Source organism: Eretmochelys imbricata, chromosome 6 (genome assembly GCF_965152235.1).
Source record: "Eretmochelys imbricata isolate rEreImb1 chromosome 6, rEreImb1.hap1, whole genome shotgun sequence".
Lineage (NCBI taxonomy): Eukaryota > Metazoa > Chordata > Testudines > Cheloniidae > Eretmochelys > Eretmochelys imbricata.
In genome coordinates, this window is record NC_135577.1 from 52,104,462 (window position 1) to 52,126,582 (window position 22,121).

At 38.4% G+C, this 22,121-nt stretch overlaps 1 protein-coding gene across 1 annotated transcript in view; it reads right to left on the reverse strand.

Annotated features, from left to right (window-relative positions):
• Positions 1–13,381: 13,381 nt before the first annotated feature.
• The window catches only part of SLC1A2 (solute carrier family 1 member 2), a 40,251-nt gene continuing 31,511 nt past the window's right edge, over positions 13,382–22,121 (reverse strand). Inside the window, exons 10-11 of the mRNA XM_077820183.1 lie at positions 17,593–17,824; positions 13,382–13,456 (exon numbers count right to left, since the gene is read on the reverse strand). Of these exons, the coding sequence (XP_077676309.1) occupies positions 13,382–13,456; positions 17,593–17,824 (307 nt within the window). The remainder of the gene's footprint in view (positions 13,457–17,592; positions 17,825–22,121) is intronic.

Genomic DNA, 22,121 nt, shown 5'->3' on the forward strand with positions numbered 1-22,121 from the left:
AACTGTCACCTAAACTCAGATGTCCCACTTCATAACAGAATTACTTCAGCTCCTGAAGTGGGGCCTCAACCCTGATTGGGGCCTTTGGCTGCTGTTATAAATAAATATTAATAATACTACTAGGCCAGTATGAGTGACTACACTTGGATCTATTATAGCTGACTAATTCTGCCTCAGGTCTCATGGTCACATCAGTTTTAATATTTTTCCTAAAGGTGTATTAACTTTGGGTGCACCAGTTTCTTTCAGTATGATGATGACTTCTCCTCCTGTTTACACAGCATCTAGTGCAAAGTGCATGGTAAAAGGATGTACATAAGATCAGGGAATTGCATGACATTCTCATTCTTTTCTGAGAACCTCCTCTTCACTATTATTTTCTTACATGCCCTCAGGGGATTGGGGGAAAAGGGATTAAAAAAACCCTCTTTTGTTGTTAGTAAATGATCCACAAGATACCCTTTTTTACTCTACTTCATACTTAACTCACCTGTTTCCCTGATAAAGAAAGGAATCACTCCATAAACAATCAGTCATGTTGGAAAGGAATGCTCCTCTAAGACTGGGGATTTTGGGGGCTGGGTTGGAACTGTGAGTTTTCACCTGGAGCACTTAGCTAGGCGTGTCCTCTGTTCTTTCTATATTTTTTCTTCTATGCTTCTAACATAACAAAGCTTTGGAATGTAATCAATGTAGATCTTGTTACAGTTCCTTTGATCCGAAAGGATCCCAAGTATAGTCCAAGCTTATCAAAGTGAGGTCCCAATATGGAGAAACCATCTCTGGGTTGGAGCATAAAAGGGGTGTAAAAGTGCACGAACACACCAGATTAGGCCAGAAAGTGAAGGAGAATCCTGAGTCCAACTAATCTCAAGAGGAATTTTAGGGGAGCAGAATGATTTGATACCCTTAATTCTTGTAAAAAGTGTTGTCAGGAGATATTTAATGACAGAGCAATCAGGACTTCTGTTTTAAGTTTTGTCCAAAAAATCCCCTTTGTCACCATATTGGGGTATTGAATCATGACTGACTCAGAGGAAAGCATGCCAGCTATTTGACTGCCAACACCACTTTCTGCCATACCCTGGGTTTTCCTTAGCAGTATCCCCCTTCGTAGCTTTGTAAGAGTTAATAAGATCACAGCCTGCAGGCTATTAAATCTCACAGATTAAAGGACTGATCATTTCATATGATAGAAATAATATAACTAACTGTAATTATTCCCAAAAAGAAAAGGAGGACTTGTGGCACCTTAGAGACTAACAAATTTTATGCTCAAATAAATTTGTTCGTCTCTAAGGTGCCACAAGTCCTCCTTTTCTTTTTGCGGATACAGACGGCTGCTACTCTGAAACCTGTCATTATTCCCACTTTGACTATAAAGATTTTAGCTTCCCCATCACACTTAGCAGCTGCAGCACCTGTGATAGTGAGTCATTCCATTGTCATCTTCTAATTATAACTCAGATATTAAAAAGAACAGAATGACTTGTGGCACCTCAGAGACGAACAAATTTATTTGAGCATAAGCTTTTGTGAGCTACAGCTCACTTCACTGAATGCATCGGATGAAGTGAGCTGTAGCTCACGAAAGCTTATGCTCAAATAAATTGGTTAGTCTCTAAGGTGCCACAAGTCCTCCTTTTCTTTTTGTGAATACAGACTAACATGGCTGCTACTCTGAAACCTGTCAGATATTAAACAGATTCCTCTGCAAAGAGCTCCAGAGGTTCAAAGGTACCTCTTATTTCAGCAAAACTAAAAAGGCAGGATTTAATTTTTAGTAGACAGCAGAAGGAGGTCAGGTTGCTAAAGCAACTGCATGTGTTCAGTGTTCGCCTTTATTTTGTAACAGGACTCTCAGGCTTCTCTAGAATTAGAATTTCAGTTTAAAAATATACATTGAAAATAGGACATAAAATATGCCACTGGGCTTCAAACCTCCCCGCCCCCACCAAGACATGCGTGTATCTTGGTATAACTCCACATTCTGCAGTGTGATATCAATAAAATAACACTCATGTTTCTTTACAGTTAATTACTATTTATGTACTACAAATATTGGGAGTATACAGCTCTGGATTGATATTTCTGATGCTTAGACAAATACAGATCCAACCTCTACAGTTTAGAATAGAAAGCCAATCAGATCAATCAATTTTATTCAAATTCATATCCAAGAAATGGTAAATAGTTCAGTAAAGGAGTAGCAGCTAGCAGAGGTGACTAGCAATAAAAATTGATTGAGCACTCAAGTCACATGGCTTTTTTTCTGTGCCCTGCAACACACAGCAAGAAGGCCACAAAAGGATTCCTGGCACCAGGTGAGCACATTCGCACGAGCACACAACTTTCCACCAGTCAATCGTTTGTGCAAACAAAATATCACTTGCATGAATGCTCCCTGAAACAACTCTAAAGGAGTCACGTCATTTCAAGCGATCACAGCTCCGGTGACAATTTTGTCTTAGGCCTTTCTATAGCTCCATGGCTGTGGTATAGAGACATTCAATTAAAAGAATAAAAATCACATTATTTTTTGCTCAAGGATTTTCAATGCTCCTGAGCCCTCCTAGATTTAGCAAACTGTAATTGAATTGGGGGTTGTTTGTAGTGGCTGATCTCAGTCCACCGCCTACTAAACAGCTGCCCACATCATGAGAATCACCTTCACTATTAACATTAGCATCTTAACCACACCCCTTTGTTGGCCAAGCATTGGATTAAATGGGCATGGAGAGTGAAGTTCAACCATAAAGATGACGAGTCCAGAGCTGGATGAGATGCATTAGCAGGGCAGGGAGGAGCTTGCTACTACCACTGTGCTATATCTGTTCTGTGCATTACTGGAGTACTTCAGATTCAGTTTGGTATTCTTTAGTGGAAAGGAGGAATCCTTTAGTCTGTGGTTTCAACAAATGAATTGGTGTGCGTTATATACAAATATCAACCATGAGAATTATGAATCAACATTTATTGAAGATATATACATAAAAGGTACAACACTTAGTGAAATATTGTATTCACGGATTATTTCCAGTATATAAAGAATGTCCAGTTTGTTTTATACATGAAAGTTACAGAAATCAGTTCACACAGTAAGAAAGCATTTAAAGCAAATGGCTAAAGTATTACTGTAAGGAAGAGAAGTTCTGAATTACTTAGGCATTCCTACTACACTATAAAAGAAAGGGGGAGCCCAGAGTTAGTAGAAATTTTATCATCTGCATCCATTAGTCTTCAAACAAAATGTGCTACAGATACTGTACAATACGTCACTTCAAGTCCCAGATAAACATTTACAATCGAAGGAAAAGATCAAGCTTCTTTTGTTTTGTTTCTTTTTACATGAAGGAGCCAAGCTAGTGACTGGGCCTCTCTTGAGAGGAAGCACGTGAGGAAGCACGTAAGGCCTAGAAGTAAGCAGGGAAGACATGGAGTACTGTGGAACATGCAGTTTGAATGGAAACATAATACATCTCATAAGAAACCACACATCCCCCACTGGTTGGGCCTGATTCTGAACTCATCCCAGTTTTACCCTGGTTTAACTCCATTGACTCTAATGGAGTTATTTTCAATTGTGAGGAGAATCAGGACCATTGTCTCCGGGAACTAATTGGCTTGATGCATCTCTCCCGAGGTGTCTCAGATCCACTGAGCATCAGTTGCACTTCATAACACTTTCAGTTTTCAGTCCAGAAATGAGGATTTCTTCCTTATAAGCTCATGGACATGACTTATAGCACAGGTTTTACAATATCCCTGCCATTATATATTTGCCCTATATGCATTGTATGGATGTATAATTCTGCAAATCAAATAAGCATAAATGAACACCAAAGACCATTTTTTGTCTTTTTTGCATAACTGACATGCATTTGGTTTTGTGCTTAATTCTCAATATCTATTAATATCCTTATTTGATAATGGAAACAGCATTAGTCAATCCATTTACTTATGGTTCTATAAATCTTATGCAGATTGTTTCTACAGAGGAAATTAAATGAAGGTTCATGCTTTGCATTCCAGGGCACATAATAGAGTAAGCAGTCAAGCATGTGCTTCTGTTTAAGACTAAATGTCAGGCTTAGTCATGGTCTTCTGACTTTAGTTTCTTCACTGGAGTCTGCAGTCAATGAGTAACTGAAAGTGAGTCAGAGGAATCCTGAAACTCTGCTGTGTGAATATGGATTCCTTGTTGTAAGCTACACATATTGCCAAAGATAGACATGGTGCCGAGAGGGAGAGTAAAAGTTAATTTTTCCTTCTGACCATTGTGCTAATTTACACAGTGACTTACTAACCTTATGTTGCTACAATTCCAACATGTCAAGTGTACAAGAAGCATCTACTCCTAAACTAAATGAATCATGCACATGCACATGAATTCATAATGTATTAACTATTGCATTCACGGTGCAGCATATCCATACTGCAATCACTTTCACTGAGGGCCAGGGAATTTCAGATGCAATGCCAGTTAGATAGTTGAAAACTCACAACATATCTACGAGTGGGCTGCGTATAGGATTTGACCATTATCAAAACAAGATATGCATTGACATGTTGTTTATATACATAAACATACAAAGCCAGTTATCAAGCTATGGAAATTATTCAGTTAAATGTCTAAAATAAACACAACACAGACAACCAAACCAAAAACAACCAGAAAAGAGGTTTTCAAAACAGAGATCAAATTTTCTACTTTATCTCAATGTACATCAACAAACTAAATTACATGAAAATACAGCTACCTGTACTGTATGCACCATTTCACTGAAATTACACATAGATAGCTATGTTATCTACGCAAAATGGGGAGAGGCACTGATCATCATGCTTAAGCAATGAGTAAAAACTGGTATTTATAAGTATGCCATGCTTTGACAGCTATTAATACTTCAGCTACACACTACGCTACCTTCAACTCCAATTAAGAGAATACCTGGTATGACTGATTTAAAAATATAAGGAGATTAAAAAATAAGGGCACATCAATACATAAATATATATCTTTTACCCACATAAACCTCAGGAGACTATCAGGGCCCTACAACAAATTTCTGAAAATGTATCTGCTTTGTGGACAGGTGGCATTTTCAATTCCATGTTCTTTTTTGTCTTGAATTGTAGGTCATGTGGTTGATTCACCACATAAGGAATTTTCCTTGATGTAATTTTTATTGTTGATTTTAACTAAGCAATTGACTGTATTCATTTTTATTTACTAATTAAATATGCTTCATTAATTTCATGACCTTAAGTCCAACAGGTATTTGCCTACCAAGAATTGATTGTTATAAAAGAAAAATAAATCCCACTTGTCCTGGTCAAAAATATATGGTTTGTTTTTCTTATAAATGTTTAAGAAGGCAGGAGGTATTTCTACAGTGCTACCCTATTAAAGTGGTCCCATTGTTGTGTCATTGGTCCATTTACATGAAGGCAAAGCTAAGAGGCCAAATACTGAATTCTTTACCTAGGCCAAACTCATACAAGTTTTGCCTGAGTAAGATTGACTGACTGAGTGGCTGATCCTTTACTCCTTGCACATGCAGCTCTCCAGCTCACAACCCAAGCGTTGTGGGTAAATCAGTTATTCAGGATCTGACCCTGAGAAACAACTAAGGATTTGGCCCAGGTAAAACCATGCCAAATGTCACACATAAGGGATGAGCAATCCGTAAAATTGTCAATCTAGAAGATTGTTTAGGATATAATAATACAGTGTTCCATAGTGAACTGCAGCATTTAAGGACACCTCGAAATTCTTAATTCCTAATTGCATTTTGTGCTTTGCTTATAATTCATCACTAAATTGCTTTTCTTAGTTCATTAAACAAAATACAGAAAAAAAAATATTAATCCTAAAATGTTGTTAGAAAACTGGTTTTGCTCTAAGGTATGGATCACCTGTAAGAATTTTTTCCCTTATCTTATATGGTCATATATAAAATATTATAAGAAAATATTTGTGTGTCTGTAAATTACAGATACTAAGTAATTTAGTTCCATCTACATTGTAGTTCTTTCTGGTTTCTGGAGAATAGGTACCCACCCATAAAATCTGTATTAATGGCTGTATCAGTTTTGAGCATATCATATTTAACAAGTGTAATTACATGTGTAATTCTTTTCTCATGCATTCTATAAATTACAGTTCACACTAGAGTATTAACTGAATACATTAAGAAAGAAAGCAGGATAGGTAAGAAAGAAGTCTATAGATTTTTGTTGCAATATTCTTTAAGAAAGAAAGACAACCTGCAGTTCATGAGAAGTTACAAGCCTACATGAAGCCAAAAATGGAAATACTTGAATCTATAGTATTGACTGCAAAATCTGTTTGTAAATATGCTTTGCAAATGGTCTTCCAAAACTCTAGAAAAGAATCATACAAAAATCCCCATGAAGTATCCTATTTATGTACAAAGCACTACGCAGTAATTAGACCATCTAGGTTATGTGATGCTATCTATGAAACACAATTTTGTAAGTTTCCTCTCTACTTAAAGGTGTATGTCTCAGAGTATTTATTGAAAATATTGAAGACTCTGCTGTCTTTAGTTACGAAAATCAGACTAGAAGCATTAAATACTCCAACAACGGCAGGTGACCGCTCTGTATAAGAACCTAGAATGACAAATACGTGATTTGGGGAAATAAACCAAAAAGCTGGGTGATGTCATAATATTATACCTCCCTGCCTCTCTAAACCCTTCATTAGCACATTGGTGAGTGGCATCTTTAACTAGCAGAAAACCTATGTAGTGCCTCAACAGTATGCTTAAACAATGTTACCATATGGAGTTCAGAGTTTATAAAGGACCATGGCTTTAAATGCATCACTGCCGTATCCATTAGGAACTGTAACTGTGGGTAGCAGAGAACTGCCAGGTTTCAACTTATCAGATGAAGATGTCTCTTGGGTAGGAAGAAAGGCTGGGGGTTGGGTCTAAAGAGTCTTGTGTCACTAAACCCACGCATTCCACAGATAAACAAGTTCTCAGTGCCTTGGCATTAGTGAAAATTAGCAGCATTGTGGCTCATTACAGCAACAGATTTCAATTCAATACCAAACAAGAGCCTAGGAAGAAATAAGGGGAAGCAAAGGGTAACTATTAGTGTGGACCCAATTCTGCAGTCCTCTCTCTGGAACAGCTCCCATTGACTTTAGTGGAAGTTTTGCCTAAGTAATGCCAGGATGGCAGAGTCTGCCTGAGAACTGCAGGATTGGTCCCTGCATGTGTGTGTGTAGGGGAAATGGAAGATTACTGGAGAAGTGAAAAATGTATGTTACAAAATATTGCTTCTAGTGAATATTGAGCAAGAATTTAACACTTGTGGAACACCATCTCAGGGCAAAGTTCAGCAAATTCGTTTCACATCTCCTCCTTATCCTCCCTTCCCTTTCTCAACCTTGCTGTGCAGGACAATTGCTTTTTGTAATGTCTGTAGCTATAATCTGTACGTCACTCTTCTGCAAGACAAAACTAGATAAAAGTCTTTTCTTCAACATCATCAGCATGACTGAAAAAGATCACTCTCAAACCTATGTTTTTTCAAAATATATTCTATGTGTAGCAGTAGTGTCAACACAAGATGGCCTAAAAATTAATAATCATGCTACTGCAGCAGGAGCAGAATTGCTCCCTGGTGTAACTCCATTCAGCTCAGTAGAGTTACACCAGAGAAGAATTTGTCCCAATGTGCTATATGCTTATGACAATAACCCACAAGGCAAATATTACAGTAATGGGCCAAGAATTCACAGTAATACGATCAGCTGTAGTCCTCTGGCTCAGTACAGTAGAATACTGCAGTGTATTTTTATAAGTTGCCTTTATTTATTATTCTGTGCTTCCTGGAGTAAAACCAAATGCAGTCAACAAAAATGGAACAAAAGGGACTTAATCTAATGAGAAGGAGATGTACTTTTAAATATTCATAATAGGGTTTTTCAGGCCTGGTACTGAAGCTCAAAGCCTTTCTAAAGGCATTCACAAGAGGCTGTGGAAGTCAGAGGGTAGACTGGCAACTGATGCTGTTTTCAGAAAACGGTTTGCTTTCCCAGCCTCATGCTGCTGTATGATGCCTGTTGTAGCAGCTCAGCAGCAATCAAAGAAAAGACAGGCAGTTGCTAGTGTAAATTAATTTGAGCTCTGTTGGGTTTTGCTGCCGCTTCTATTGATAAGACAAGTAGTTTGCTCTGCTAAACATCAGCATCCATCAAAGTACCAACCCAAGGATTGATGATGGAAAACAAATCAGAACTCTCTGTTGCTCATAGATCTTTAAAAACCCGTAATGTTTGGAATTCTGTGTTCCCAGAGGTGTTGGCAGAGTCCGCTTACGAGGATTCTAGACAAAAATGGACACTAGCTATATGTCGGGGTATAAACAGAGAAGAAGCTTAATGAGAGTGGTCTGAATTCAGATGCAGAGGTTTAAACTCACTGCTGGGATGGGAAATTATTTCCCTTTATTGGCAGAGACCTTTTGGATGGGGGAGGCATCGTCAGCTAGAGAACCAAGAAAAGATAATTCACTGGGATCAGACGGAAGGAATTGCACAGTATGTTTCCATTGGCTGAAGGAGGTGGGAGGGTCCACTGTTGGACCTTGACCCTTCTTAGATTCTTCTATATTGCAAGAGTTTAAAAAGCTTTCAAAAGGTGACAACACAGACCATTCAATCAGTTTAATCAGAATCCATATTATTGTTTGTTGCTTACCTGCCAGCATTGCCAAAACAAGCTCCCACAATAGCCCTATTTATGAACAAATTAATCCCTCATTATTTTAGCTTACAGCATTCATTGATTTTCTTCTGTCTCTGATGTTGTGGCCCATATTTTGGTCTTTGCAAGTGGAGGAAAGATGGTGTATTTATAATTATAAATGACTGAGATTGCTATATGTACAGAAACTGAAAACAGACCATTTCAAATAAGACAGCATGGGCCTCAACATGAAATACAGGCTCTGATGCTGCTCCCACTGAAATCAGTGATGAAACCCCACCTGCTTTCCAACAATGCAGGACCAGGGCTAAAGTCTCCAGCTAGCACTAAGAACAGACAATGTATTAATAGCAACTTCTCTGGAATGGTGCAGGCTGAAAAATAATAATCCTTCTCCATCTTAAAATTAACAGGAGTTTTTAATGTATATAGTTGGGTTGATCAGGCTCTGTACAGGCTGCCAGGTGCTAAGTGCTTCTGGAAGGAAGCATACATCCTCAACTCCCAAAGGGAATTCAGAGTGGTCCGCAACTTGCAGGCTGTTTTCAAAGAAACAAAAATAGTCTCTCTGTTCTCAATGACAGGGGCCCCCCTTACTGTAATACTGTCTAATTGGCATAAATATAGGGGCATCTTAATGCATGAGACCTGTGTAAACTTGTTTTATACAAAGTGCTGGTGAAGTCTTTGTTTTTCTGGAGGAGGAGTACAGAAGAAGGAACACATTCAGAAGCAAACTGTTTCCCCAAGTTAACTATAATGTGCACTGGGCCTTGAAGACTAGCACCAGAACAAACCCTAACAGAGTCATGGCCCTCATTCAGCAAAGTTCTCAAGCAGGTGCTTAAATACAGTCCTATTCAGAAAAGCACGTGCTGCTAAATTTTAACCTAAGGATGCTTACCAGTATCCAGGCTTCCCATGTTCCACTGATGATGTCAGTGTTCTAGAGGGCACATATATATCCTACTTCTATAAGCAGCAGAGCAATAGCTAAGAGCAGAGCAAAGCAAATGACTGTAGAAGGGAACTTCAGTTCATATGGAAATAACTCCAAGCATGTGCTGCTTTATTCTGTGCACATCCTTGAGTTTTGTCATCCAAACAATGGGGAAATGAGTAAAGGAAGAAAACATTCTGAAGGCCACATGCAAAATAATGAGAGTAAAGGAAGATGTGACAGTGACAAGCATTATCCACTCAAATGTGAAACTTGCATTAGCTCGAGTGGCCATTTCTTGGGTTTTTGTCTTGTTTGTTTAGTTACGCAGCAACCCAGCCTCATGTGGAATGAACAAATTACCAACTACAAGCCAAGTATGAGTTACATTTCCCCCCAAGAAAGCTTTTTGATGGTTAAATTCAGTACTGTGCCAGAGTAGCTACATGTTAAATATTACATGGGAGAATTCAGCCTGGCAGATAGCCAAATTGTTTCCCATAAGCAGCACATTTCTAAGTAGAAGAATAACATGATAATTATCTTTTGAAAGTTCCCTGAGTTACTGCAACTAACAAACTATAAAGTCTTAAAAGTCCTACAGTCTGCTTTTTTAGTCAAAACTAAAGCCCCAAATTTGCTCTCTGTACGTGGGTAGAGTTACTCTAGATTTTCACCTCCTCCTCCTCTAGTCCCATCTGAAGAATCACTTTTTAAAGGGAAATCTGGCCAAAGCCAGATACTCCATAGGTGTAAGGAAGGATGTCTGAACCCCTGTTTCTCAATAGGTAACTGTGTGGAGCGGCTTAGTCACATGGTGCTGGCTCTCCTACCTGTTTTCAGCTATCATATTGCTTTAAAAGACAGCTAAAAATAGACTAAACACTTTCCTAATGTTACCTTTCTCTGTAAGCAGTTGGTGTAGCTGCCACAGGAAAGTTAGATTATTATGAATAGGGTGGAAGTGGTTTAGGAGATCACCTCTCTAAAATATGGGCCAGGCTATGAAAGTCTTTGAGAACCCAAGCTCAACACTACAACAAACACTATGTTCTAGTCTGGTACGATTGCAGGGTGATCATATGTCCCGTTTTGGCTGGGACAGGCCCTTTTTTAAGCCCTTTAAGCTCTTGGCTGTCCTAACTTTTTTAAAGGAGGCATTTATCCCGTTTGCTCTTGATGACTTGATCAGTTGGCACGAGCAAATGGGACAAATGCCCGTTTTTGTCCAGAAAAAAAAAAAGCAGGGTGTGGTGCAGAGAGGGTGAGCAGAGATGCCAGTCCCCGGTTGTGGCGGGAAGGCAGAGCTGGGGGGGAGACAACATTCCAGCATGGGGGGGGCACCAAGGTTCCAGCATGGGCAATAGCCTTCTGAGTGAGCCCTCCTCCTCACAGGGTTCCAGCAAACAGCTTCCTGAGGGGGCCCCCGGAGGGCACCAATGATGGGGAACAGCCTTACGTGGTGGTGAGGGGGAAGGGGCTTCAGGTGAGCAGCTGGGGGTGTCCTGTTTTGTCTTTTGGAAATATGGTCACCCTATACAATTGCTACTTAGCTCTCAGTGACTTATGAGATGAGCCAACAGCCCAAATGTTAAATAGAGTTCATTTTAGAGAGTGTTAGAGCTTCTCTTGGGCAACTGATCCCTTTCTGTGGGGATCAGGGAAGTGAACTCTTCCTCAAATCCAGACTAGGTCCCTGATCCTGAGTTCTGCGTACCCACAATTTCCATTAAATATGTTGAACAAGATGGAACAGAATTCCATAGAATGGTACAAAAGACCTACAGAAAAGAACTAAATTCTCTATTAAATTCTTTAGGTTGTCAGAATAATGTCCATAGAACTCACAGTAATTTAATAGCTATTAAATTCGTTAGGACTTTTCATTTAGTGAGGCAGCAAGGGGATGTCAAAAGAGCACTAATATTCCCAAGGAAAATACTGCACAGCTACAAATATTTGAATGGTGAATTTGTTGACTATAGGTTTGATTCTGCAAACCATTAAACAGGTGAGTAGTCCTTACAAGCAGGGCAGGGGCCCATAGTGACTTCAGTGGAATAGCTAACACGAATACAAATTAGCAAAACCAGACTGAATTATTGTTTAAACTCTACATTCACACATGTTGTTCCTGTTTACGTCCATGGTAGCATTGCACTGTGCATGGACAGAGAGAAGCACATGTGCGTCATTTCCCATCTCACCTTGTAGGTAGGTTCATTATAAGCTCATAGGCTGGACAGCTCAGAGAACATTTTAAGAAACACTCACATCACAGAAGGTTTGTTCAGTGGGCAGGGTTTCCCACAGCTACCTGGCTCAGCTTTGCTGTAAAACATTATTAATTTCACCTATGTCTTTACACGCACTGGTTTTTAACAAGCACCTTTTAAACAACCTAAGAGAATTATTATTGCACCTCTACATCTTACAGATGAATGAGTTAGTTATACCGTGTCAACAAAACTCTGCCTTGTTCATTCATATGCCATGTGGACTAGAATCACTGCTTGTCTGACATCAAAGACATTTATACAAATTGTTGCTTCACAATAGAGAGATGGGGATTCAATTTATTGGACTGAATCCTGAAGTCCTGGTTTACTTTTCACTCAGTCCTAACTCTGGCAAAATTCCCATTGACTTCAATGCAAAATTTGACCAGGTAATGACTTCAAGATTTAGTTCATTGGCTCAAATCTAAGACGTACTTGAGAAGAAAAAATAGTTATCACTTCAAATTAAGTGTCCTAAATATACATTTAGTTTAGCGTAGTTAATAAACCGACGCATGCTAAGCACCATTACATTTTAACACGCTATTAGATATAATTGCTCGATATTGAAAAAGAATGTTCAATAACCATTTGGGGACAGATTCTGGTGCTCTTCCTTAAGTTAAATAACACCATTCTCCTTGAATAGTTTCAGTGGGACTACATGGGCTGTAAGGTCCTATTTGATGTGAAGAGAGCATCAGAATCTGGCGCTATCTGAGAGAGGCCCAAAATCTGGCCCTTTGTATTTACTCCACTGATTTTAATGAAGTTATGCCTGGGATGAATTTTGCCCCCAAAATCTAAATGAAATATTTATTTGAGAAACTTAATTTAAAGCGTACCTGGTGAAGATAAAAATTCTGAGTCCCCCCCATGCCAGCTGCTAATTATCAATAAAACTTATGGAAAACCTTTAGAGACACTTACAATAAATAGTGTAGTTACACAATGTTGACTGTACCAAAAGGTACACTGCAGTACGGATTTGTACATACATCACAAGAAGAGACACTGAGAACAATTTAAGGTTTATATGATACTATATGTTCATTACCCTGAGTCCCTGGAGAAAGCCATACCAGCTTTTTGATCTTTCCATTTTGCATCATCTACATTTTCTGCATTTTGAGCAAAAGGGAGAGGCTGGTGAGAATATATCTCTTAACTCAGAGTGTTCTCCAGCTGCATCCATTCAAACAGTAAAAGTGAGACAGATAGTTATGGATCACTGTTTGGCAAAAACACGGTAGCTACAATGACTTGATGAGATCATTGCTAAGTTTCAGTTAAATTAAATAAGCAGAAACTTTAGATGTTAAATAAATAGAGAAATATTCTTTAATCTTGATATCTTTTACCATAAGATAGCTTCAGGGGTTTATTAATGATGGAGATGGGACTCGCTTTCCTTAATTTTCAGGTTTCCAAGGCTCTTCCTCAACAACATTGAAGTCTGCAGATTTGCCATTGGTTGCCAGTGTCACCTGCAAGTAATTATCATTGACATCTAACTTAAAGGCCAAGGCACTTTGACAAGATAAGTTATGAGTTATATGGAGAAGCATGATATTTATAGGAATAACATACTCCATGTGTGAATATATATGTATTTTATATTTATTTATTCATAATTCACAGTGTCCCCAAAGTGTGGAGAGGTGTGCGGGGGGAGGACGGTAATTTTAATATTGGCTAGAAAACATTAGTGAACAATGAGCCATATTTTTTGGATTTTATTTTCCCTTCACTGTTTGAAGTCGTATAGTTTTCATAAATATTTTGCACATATAGACAGTCCTGTCACTTTCAGATTTTTCCTAATTTGCAAGAAGAGTTTAACTTGAACTAAAAAATTTTCCTATAGAACTCATCTGCATTTCAGGACATCTACTTGAGGACATTGAGGAATGTGAAAGGGACAGAATGATAGAGAAATGTGGATACATATATACACACACATTACAAAAACTTCAAAGAAAATAGCAGAATAGTTGCTCCACAGACATGTTGTAAAGCATCTTTCATTGTGCCACTATTTCTACTCATGCATGTGAAAGGTTCAGTTACAATCAGGCCAAACAATTCTTATTAATACTATATTTTATACACAGAACTACAAAAAGATCATTGTAGCATTTCAAGGTTCATGCTTCAATATTAATTTGATAAGTATACTGGAAGACCAATATTGGTTTATCAGTTCATGGGAAATGTTGGTCGCCAACAGTCAATATAAAAATAGCCATGTGAAATCCTTAACAGGAGATGTGTGGGGCTCTAGCTAAACTATTTTGTTTGACTGAGGAAAAATTAACTGGACCTTTACATAGTATATGAACCTTTGGTCTAATTCTAAATGGATGGCCTATTCTTTCCTAGCTTACCTTCCAAGTTACTGTCCTCAGCTTCATATGAAAACTTAAAGACAGGACTGATATTCCAAATGATGGGTAAACCATACGGTATGGAAGCATTGGGACAGGGAAACATTACAAAAATGCACCAATGTTTAAAACAAAGCCAACCTTTTTCACAGATAATTGGAAGGGAAACACATGCAGTTACAAGAATAAACAGCATATTTGGAACTGAAAACCACAAAAAGTTATGTGAAATGTGATCATAAAAATAGAGAAATATCATGTAATAAGAGCCACTATACTCCAACATAAAAAAATAGGCTACTTATTATAAATATACAGTGGCTGCACAAGACTATAAACTACTTGAATTATCTGGAGTATATTAAAGGAAGTAAATAGAGATGTCATGTTAATATATTAGCTTTTCAAAACTTTGATCAGAGTTGCAGCAAACTTTTCTCCCCTTCAGTGAATTCTGCAGGATAAGGAAATCTCTCTTCAAGCTCAAGACCTTGGTATTTGGAGCCTGATATGGTAACACTACATCATCATCATCACCACCAAAATATTTGGCAGTTGTAGAGCACTTTACATGTTCAAAGTGCTTTCCAAATATCAGCTAATCCTCACAACACCCCTGTGAGGTAGGTAAGTATTATTATCCCCATTTGGCAGGTGAGGACACTGAGCCAGACAAGTATTTGCCCAAGGCCAGTCCTGTGTTTACTCTACAAGGTCAAGGTTCCTCTCATACACCTGAATGTACTAATTAGGGTCCTAATGAAGAGCAAGCCTAAAACAATGACAAGTGTCAAATTTTGCTAGCTTAAGAGTCAGTGGTATCCAAACAAAAAAGGCCTGCTGATATAATTCAAGAATTGTGTTAAATTCATGTCTGGTAAACAAGAACAGTGTGGGACTGGAAAACAATGAACCAAAATTGGTGTGTTTGAAATTAGAGCAAACTGGTGAACAAAATAACGAGGGGATGGACTAGTGCATCCATCACTCCCTTTTGAGGTTCTTAAAAAAGACTTGGGGGCGGGGGTGAAAATTAGCTGAGGGAAAAACCTGGCTAGCTCAGCACTGGTAGAGTGCAAGAAAGGGGAAGGAGCAAACGTCACCATTATGAAAGACAAAATTAGGGAAGTTCTGTTTCCCTGGGTTCTGAGAGTTCCTGTAATGAGGAACCTTTGTAGCTCAATCCAGTTTCTCTGTGGATCTGTCCAACAAAAATCCCACCTTAAAAAGTTCCTGGCAGCAGTGTCACCAGAGCATCATCTGCAAGTGATGACCTAAACCTCAAAATCCCACTGTGTTTGGGACAATTTTGGCGATTGTAACACAGCCAGTAATTTATGGCTTGTTGGTATCTTTTAAATGAAAGAGGGACTGGTCCTGAAAAGTGGTACAAGTTCTGAACTCCTTTTAAAATCAAGCCCAGAGTGTATCTTCAGGTTAGGGTGACCAGACAGCAAGTGTGAAAAAATCAGGACAGAGGGTGGGTGGCGGGTAATAGGAGCCTATATAAGAAAAAAATTCCAAATACTGAGACTGTCCCTATAAAATTGGGACATCTGGTCACCCGACTTCAGGTGCTTCCTAGTAGCACTAAATCCAATAGAATCAGCCAGTAATTGTCAGGCCAAAAAACCCAGGACTGATTCTAACATCAAAGGTAATTGGTTCTTTCCACTTCTTTAGGAAGAGGAACAGTTTTATCAGACTGTGAAATGGTTTTTCAAAGGAAGTGATAAAAATCCAATCAATTCGGTCTAGAACTGGTAAAAAAAAAAATAGATTTTTTTCATGAAAAATGTCTTTTTAAAAGAAATGGATATTGCCAAACAATTTCTTTTCCTTTCAAAAGAAAAACACAAAAAATTGTATAAAAAGTTCATTTTGTTTCAATTTTCAAATTTTTATTTCTTTCCCTGCACCCTACTTCCCCCATTTCTTCTTGATTTTCCAGTAGAATGAAAGGGAAGAGAAGAGAGAGGGGGGAAATATCCCCCAAAATTGAAAACCAAAACAAAATGATTTTTTCATTCAAAATGAAAAGTTTCATTCATCTTAACTTCATCAAAACAAAAACCTGAAAAATTCCATGAAAAAAAAGTTGAACAAAATGAAAGCTTTGGTTAATTCAAAATTTTTTCAAACAAATCATTTGACCCTGGATAGGGCAAACCTCTGAAAAAATGTACTGTGAAGAATGGTCTTTGGCTTAGGGGTGGGGACAATGACATCATAAATCTTTTCCATCTCCATTGTCTACGATAATTTAGCAATTGGATTAGTAGAGATGGGACTCATGTCCATATTCTAAATCTGTTGTGGAGACTTAAAGGTGCCAGAGAAACCACAAGCTTTCTCTTTCTTTCTGTAGACAAATATCTGGATGTGGTTGACTCACTAGCCAATCTAGACATGTTTTGGTAAAATATGGAACAGGTCACTTGATATACAATCAGGTGGGAGGAGCAGGAGAAGCAGCTAAAGAAAAAATTGGCCATAACATGACAAGTTTTAATTTGGTTTTGAATTTTTCCCTTTTCAATTAAATATTGTCCTTTGACTTTAATCAGGCCTGTCTGAGTCCTGGTTGCCTTGTAAACCTTTATACACAAATCACTCAACCTAGCCTTTCATTCAACTGGTGGGGTTTCTGAAGTTCGCTTCACTCTAATCAGACATTTTTTTCTTTTTAAAATCCAGGTTAGTTACAGTGAAGATTAGATAGAAATTGCAAAGTTTGTATTTTTACAATGACTACCAAGAATGATGATGAAAGAAAAGCATACATGTGCTGTATGAGTGCTGGAGCGATCAGCTGATATGGTGCATTTAACACGTGTGTCTCTTTATGGCGTATCATGGAAGACTGCCATCAAATAACAATACTTGCACTTGGTTTGCAGCTAGCCTTCATCTGAGCAGCAATAAACTCTCTGTTAACAAAGGAAACTAAGTAGATAGCCATATTCTGTCTGTCTTGGAATATTCCATAATACGCTGCATAATCCCTTAGTTTTTGATATGTAAACATTGTATATGATTTTTCACCTCAAATACCATGTTTAAGAAGAGTGCAAAAAATCTTCGTAACTTTTTAAACTTACTTAATGTCTGAGATTCACAGAGACTGTCACATTTGTGAAACAATAAAAAAAAAATACATGCAGGTTAAAAAATGAAGTAAAACACAGCATGCACAGCTATATACAAGTCTCAATATCCATAAATGTGAAAGGTACCTTGCATTCATCTACTATGACAGAGTTGTGAGCTGCATAAACACATTGGTTTGAGTTGTTTTCCCTATGATTTTTCATGTCATCATAAATTGACTGAGTCTTGGTCATTTCAATGTCTTCATGCCCCTTATGCTGGGAATCCAGGTTTTCCAGCTCTGCCTTGGAGAGGTGATACACAATGCCAGCACCGAAAGAATCTCCTACAACATTTACTGATGTTCTCATCCGGTCTCTGCAGAAGGAGAGACAGACAGGTTTGATAGTTAATGATAAATCAGTCTGGAGTTCACTATTAGAGAAAGCGGAAAGTTCAGGATGAAAGGAGTGCCTAATTTTGCAGGTGCTGCTGCTGCTGTCATTTATCCTCTACAGAACGTTTATGGGATCTTTAGAGTGGAAAGGATTTTAGCTTTCAAGAGAAGTTGAAAAGAATTGCCTTCCCAGGGGACTATTCAAACAGAAACTATATACAAACTTCCATGGCACAGATGTCCACAGTCACAGATCTGGTTCCCTGATGTGGCAGAGTGATTGTCCAAAGAAACACCAAACTGTATTTTGTATTTTGCTGAGATCTGTAAAGTGCCTGCTTCTTGGGTTGGAGATTTCATATCGATATGCCCTTCCCACCTCACTGTCAGTAAATTAACCTGAATTCATCAGGGTCACGAATTCTCTTTACACAACCAGGGGAAATGATTTTTAGATTTAGTGATGTATTCCAGCTCTCGGGTGGTATAAATAAATAGCCTCTCCCCTTTATTCAAACTCAGGAAGCTATGGGAAGATGATGTGAAATCTCGCTATGGGACTCAAACCTTCAATGCTCCTATTGGATTCTGGTCACTTCGCACCATACAGACACACGGCCAGCTGTTACAGTGGCACTGTGCCCATTCATACTGTACTGCCAGTATTGATCGGGTGTATGTGCCAACAAAATATAGGTCATAACCTGTGAAATGATAAACCAGTGTCACTTCTTCAGTAATAAGAGCCTCCGGGTTGCAAGTTGATGCCAAATTAGGCCCACATGCTTCTTTACAAGGAAACATATTTGTTGGCACTTGCAGACATTAGACCATACAGTGGAGGCCCTACCTTTCTCCAGTATCCTTTTTACACTGCTGGTGATTCTGACCATGAAGGAATAGATTCTCCCCCACATCAGAACCCTGATGAGGTGCAAGTTTTTAAAGGGAGGTTGTCTGAGAACAGGTTTCAGGGCTCTGATTCCATGCCTCCTGCCTATAGCAGACACTAGAGCTGCTCCATTGCACCTGATGTAGTCATTTATGTCAGTGTAAATTAAGTGCAAGTAGATGTAAAATGCTTTCACTCTGGTCTGGTGCCACTTTACACTGGTTTTACACTGATGTAAATGACAACAACAACACTGTGGGACTGTTAAAACGTCACATTTCACCCCAAGAGGCAGCTGTGGTTCCGGGGCAGGGGAAGTGATCCATGTATAGTATTGTGAATGTCTATTTAACTTGAAAGGTGCTTTGAAATTCTTTTAGCGTCCAAAATATAAAACATAATAATAATAATAATAATTAATAAATCTGTAGCCCTCTACCGATATTAGCTGGACAGAAGCATCCTCAGAAAACTCTGTTAATTCTAATCTAACAAACCCACAGCAAGCAAGGGAAGAATCCTTGTGGTGTCCTGGTTTCTGCTTCATCAGGGAGTCACTCAGAAATGGGAATACAGAAAGGCTGAGGTGTATTTCCAAAAAACCCAAGTCTACTCAGGAAGATTGAGCAATATAAACTTTGATCAAATGACAGAAAAGCAGGCATGTACAATTCCATGCTGGTAGAATTCCTTTCCACATGACAGTCATTGATTTGACAACATTGCTTTTTCCCTGCTCTTTCTAATATTGCTGGTACTAGGTTTGCATTGTACTGCCGCTCAGCACTGTGCTAAAAGTTTAAATCTGATTTACAAATCAATTAACTACTACTAATCATTTTATATCCTTATGAGTGAAACTTTTGTTTAGTGCTTTGACAAAAAAATTCAGTGTAAACATTTACAAAACCCAATTGAATCTATTTCACAAGTGTTTTTCATTATTTTGCCATTGTATCTGACAATTATGGTGGAATTTCACAAGCATATCAGCAAATTTTTTGCAAAATATTCATCAAAATAGTACCAAAGTGTGAAAAACATTTTTCATTTATGGCCAATACTCACAACAAAACATTATAGAAGGAAAAATCCCTCCAGTTTTGCTTTGCTTGAGTGAAAGTTTTTACACAGTTATGTCATGCACGTATGATCCTAATTCTAGTGGAAGTGGTAGACTTGGAAAATATTACTTGCAGAGGGTTCATTTTTTAATAAAACCCATCAAATATACTGTACTCAGCAATAAGATCTCCATGGAAACATTATAGAACGCCTGAATAATTTTGAGTGAATAGTGTTACATCTTGAATGAATTCATTAATGCTGCTCCAGGGTGCTCAGAATGCCAAGACAGGAGGTGGAGACCAGAATCCACAAATATAGTTCCAGTATTTTTTATATTTAAAAGGTGAGGAGATGCCTCAATCTATCTGTGTCTGTTAGTAGACAAGAAAAGACATTCAACTAAGCAAACGGCACAATGTTTCAGAACTATTCACTTTAGACTGGGCTAGATTGACTTAACGGAAACACGGAGTGTAAAATCCTGGCCCCACTGACTCCCATTGACTTCAGTCAGGATGATTACATCCAGAGAGGAAGGATGGGTAAAGAGAGAAGGTTCCATTCATTCTTTTCTTAAAAACAATAGACCAAATTATGTTGATTACAGTGGTACGACCCCACTGAAGTCAACAGGGTTGCATCAGTGTAAATAAGAGGAAAATTTGGCCTAGTAAATTATTTGTGCAGCATATCGACTTCAGTGTAGCCTGAAACATGAATTCTGAAATGAAGACTGAGAAAGGGAGTCAACCTGGCTTCTGCTGAGATACAGCAAATATTTTGGGAACACAAGGAGTCTCTCTCTCTTCCAACTACCCAAAATACTTAGTAATGTCAAGATCAGAAGAATCAACACATGGTTGATGGCTGGGTCAGCAATGATGAAACCCAGAGATCTGAAGAGGAAAGGATTTCTCATACTTATGTTATTTCTCTTGTAGAATCAGATCCAGCTCCCATTGACTTTTATGAGAGTTGGATCAGGCTCATAGGGTCTGACTCTGTATTCCACTCACTCCAGTATAAATCAAAGTTAGCAGCACTGGAGGCAATAAAGTTATACCACTATATGAGTGAGAGGAGAAGCGGGTCCACCAAGTGGTGTTGGGTATTATTATTAATACTAGTATGTAAAAAGACGTTGTCCCTTCCAAGGAGTTTCTTGACTAGATACTCTAGATCCTAGAAATGATCCTAAAAAGGAGATTAAATAAATTCTTCAAGGCTCCCACTGACTCAAAAAGTGACATGCTTAACTTGCCTTCATCTTGTTGGCACTTAGGGGAATAGCTACTTCTGTTTTTCATATTTCATTCTACTTGAGTTTACATTCTAGAGACAGACCTAAGCAATAACATTCAAATCTCAACTTTCCCAAGGAATGTGGGCCTAAGCATTTTGAATTTAGACCCATGTTACACAAGCTACAGAAAAGATTCAGATGTCATGCAGACTTTACCAGTTGTGTTTCTGAATGTAGGTGTCTGCTTTAGATGTTGGATCTGAGCAGTTTTCCCAGTGCAAAGTACTTCTGCACCTGGGCCCATGGTATGGCATTTGCTAAGCTGGTCAGTCTCACAGCTGGAAAGTAGCCAGCTCTTGGCTACAGCTAATGATGCTGGATTCATTCCAGATGTTGGCATATAATGCTTTCCTATTAAATGTCACCACTGTGTTTTGTTTAGTTTTAAACTGAGAGAGTTGTGAAAGCTTGGTAAATTTGCCTGATAAAGTTCTGTGTGTCTGTCTTTCTACCCAATCTCTCTGTAAAAGAGAGGGACCAATGAGGATATGATCTGCTCTAGATTCAGAACTCCCTTAAGCCTCAATTTGAGGGGATGGAGAGTCAAGGCTGAGATCCAGTCAAAACTCAGGTTTGGATGTGAGTGTTCTGAAATTGTGAAAGCTGTTTTCTGTGAGATTTCAGCCTAATCCTGTCAAATCAGGTTATTTTGTGATCTTTCCTTTCATCTTGAACAATAAAAAGCTCACAAGATGAGCCATTTTTGCAAGATTTTTTCTAATTTGACCTGAAATGCCAGGATAATTGCTATTCTTAAAAGATTTCTACTGTATTGATTTGCATCCAGTTCCAAGACAAGTTCCAGATATCAGGCTCATCATGATTGTTTGTACCTGTATCCATCTCCTGTATTTATATCTATCACTCAGTCAGTTAATAGAGAGCCTGATTCTGATCTCACACAGAAGTTAATGGATTTACACTGGTGTAAAACTAGCATAAGCGAGGTCAGAATCAGGCCCTGAATGTTTCATTAGCTTTATCAGCATGACAAGATATACAGAACTTGCCTCCT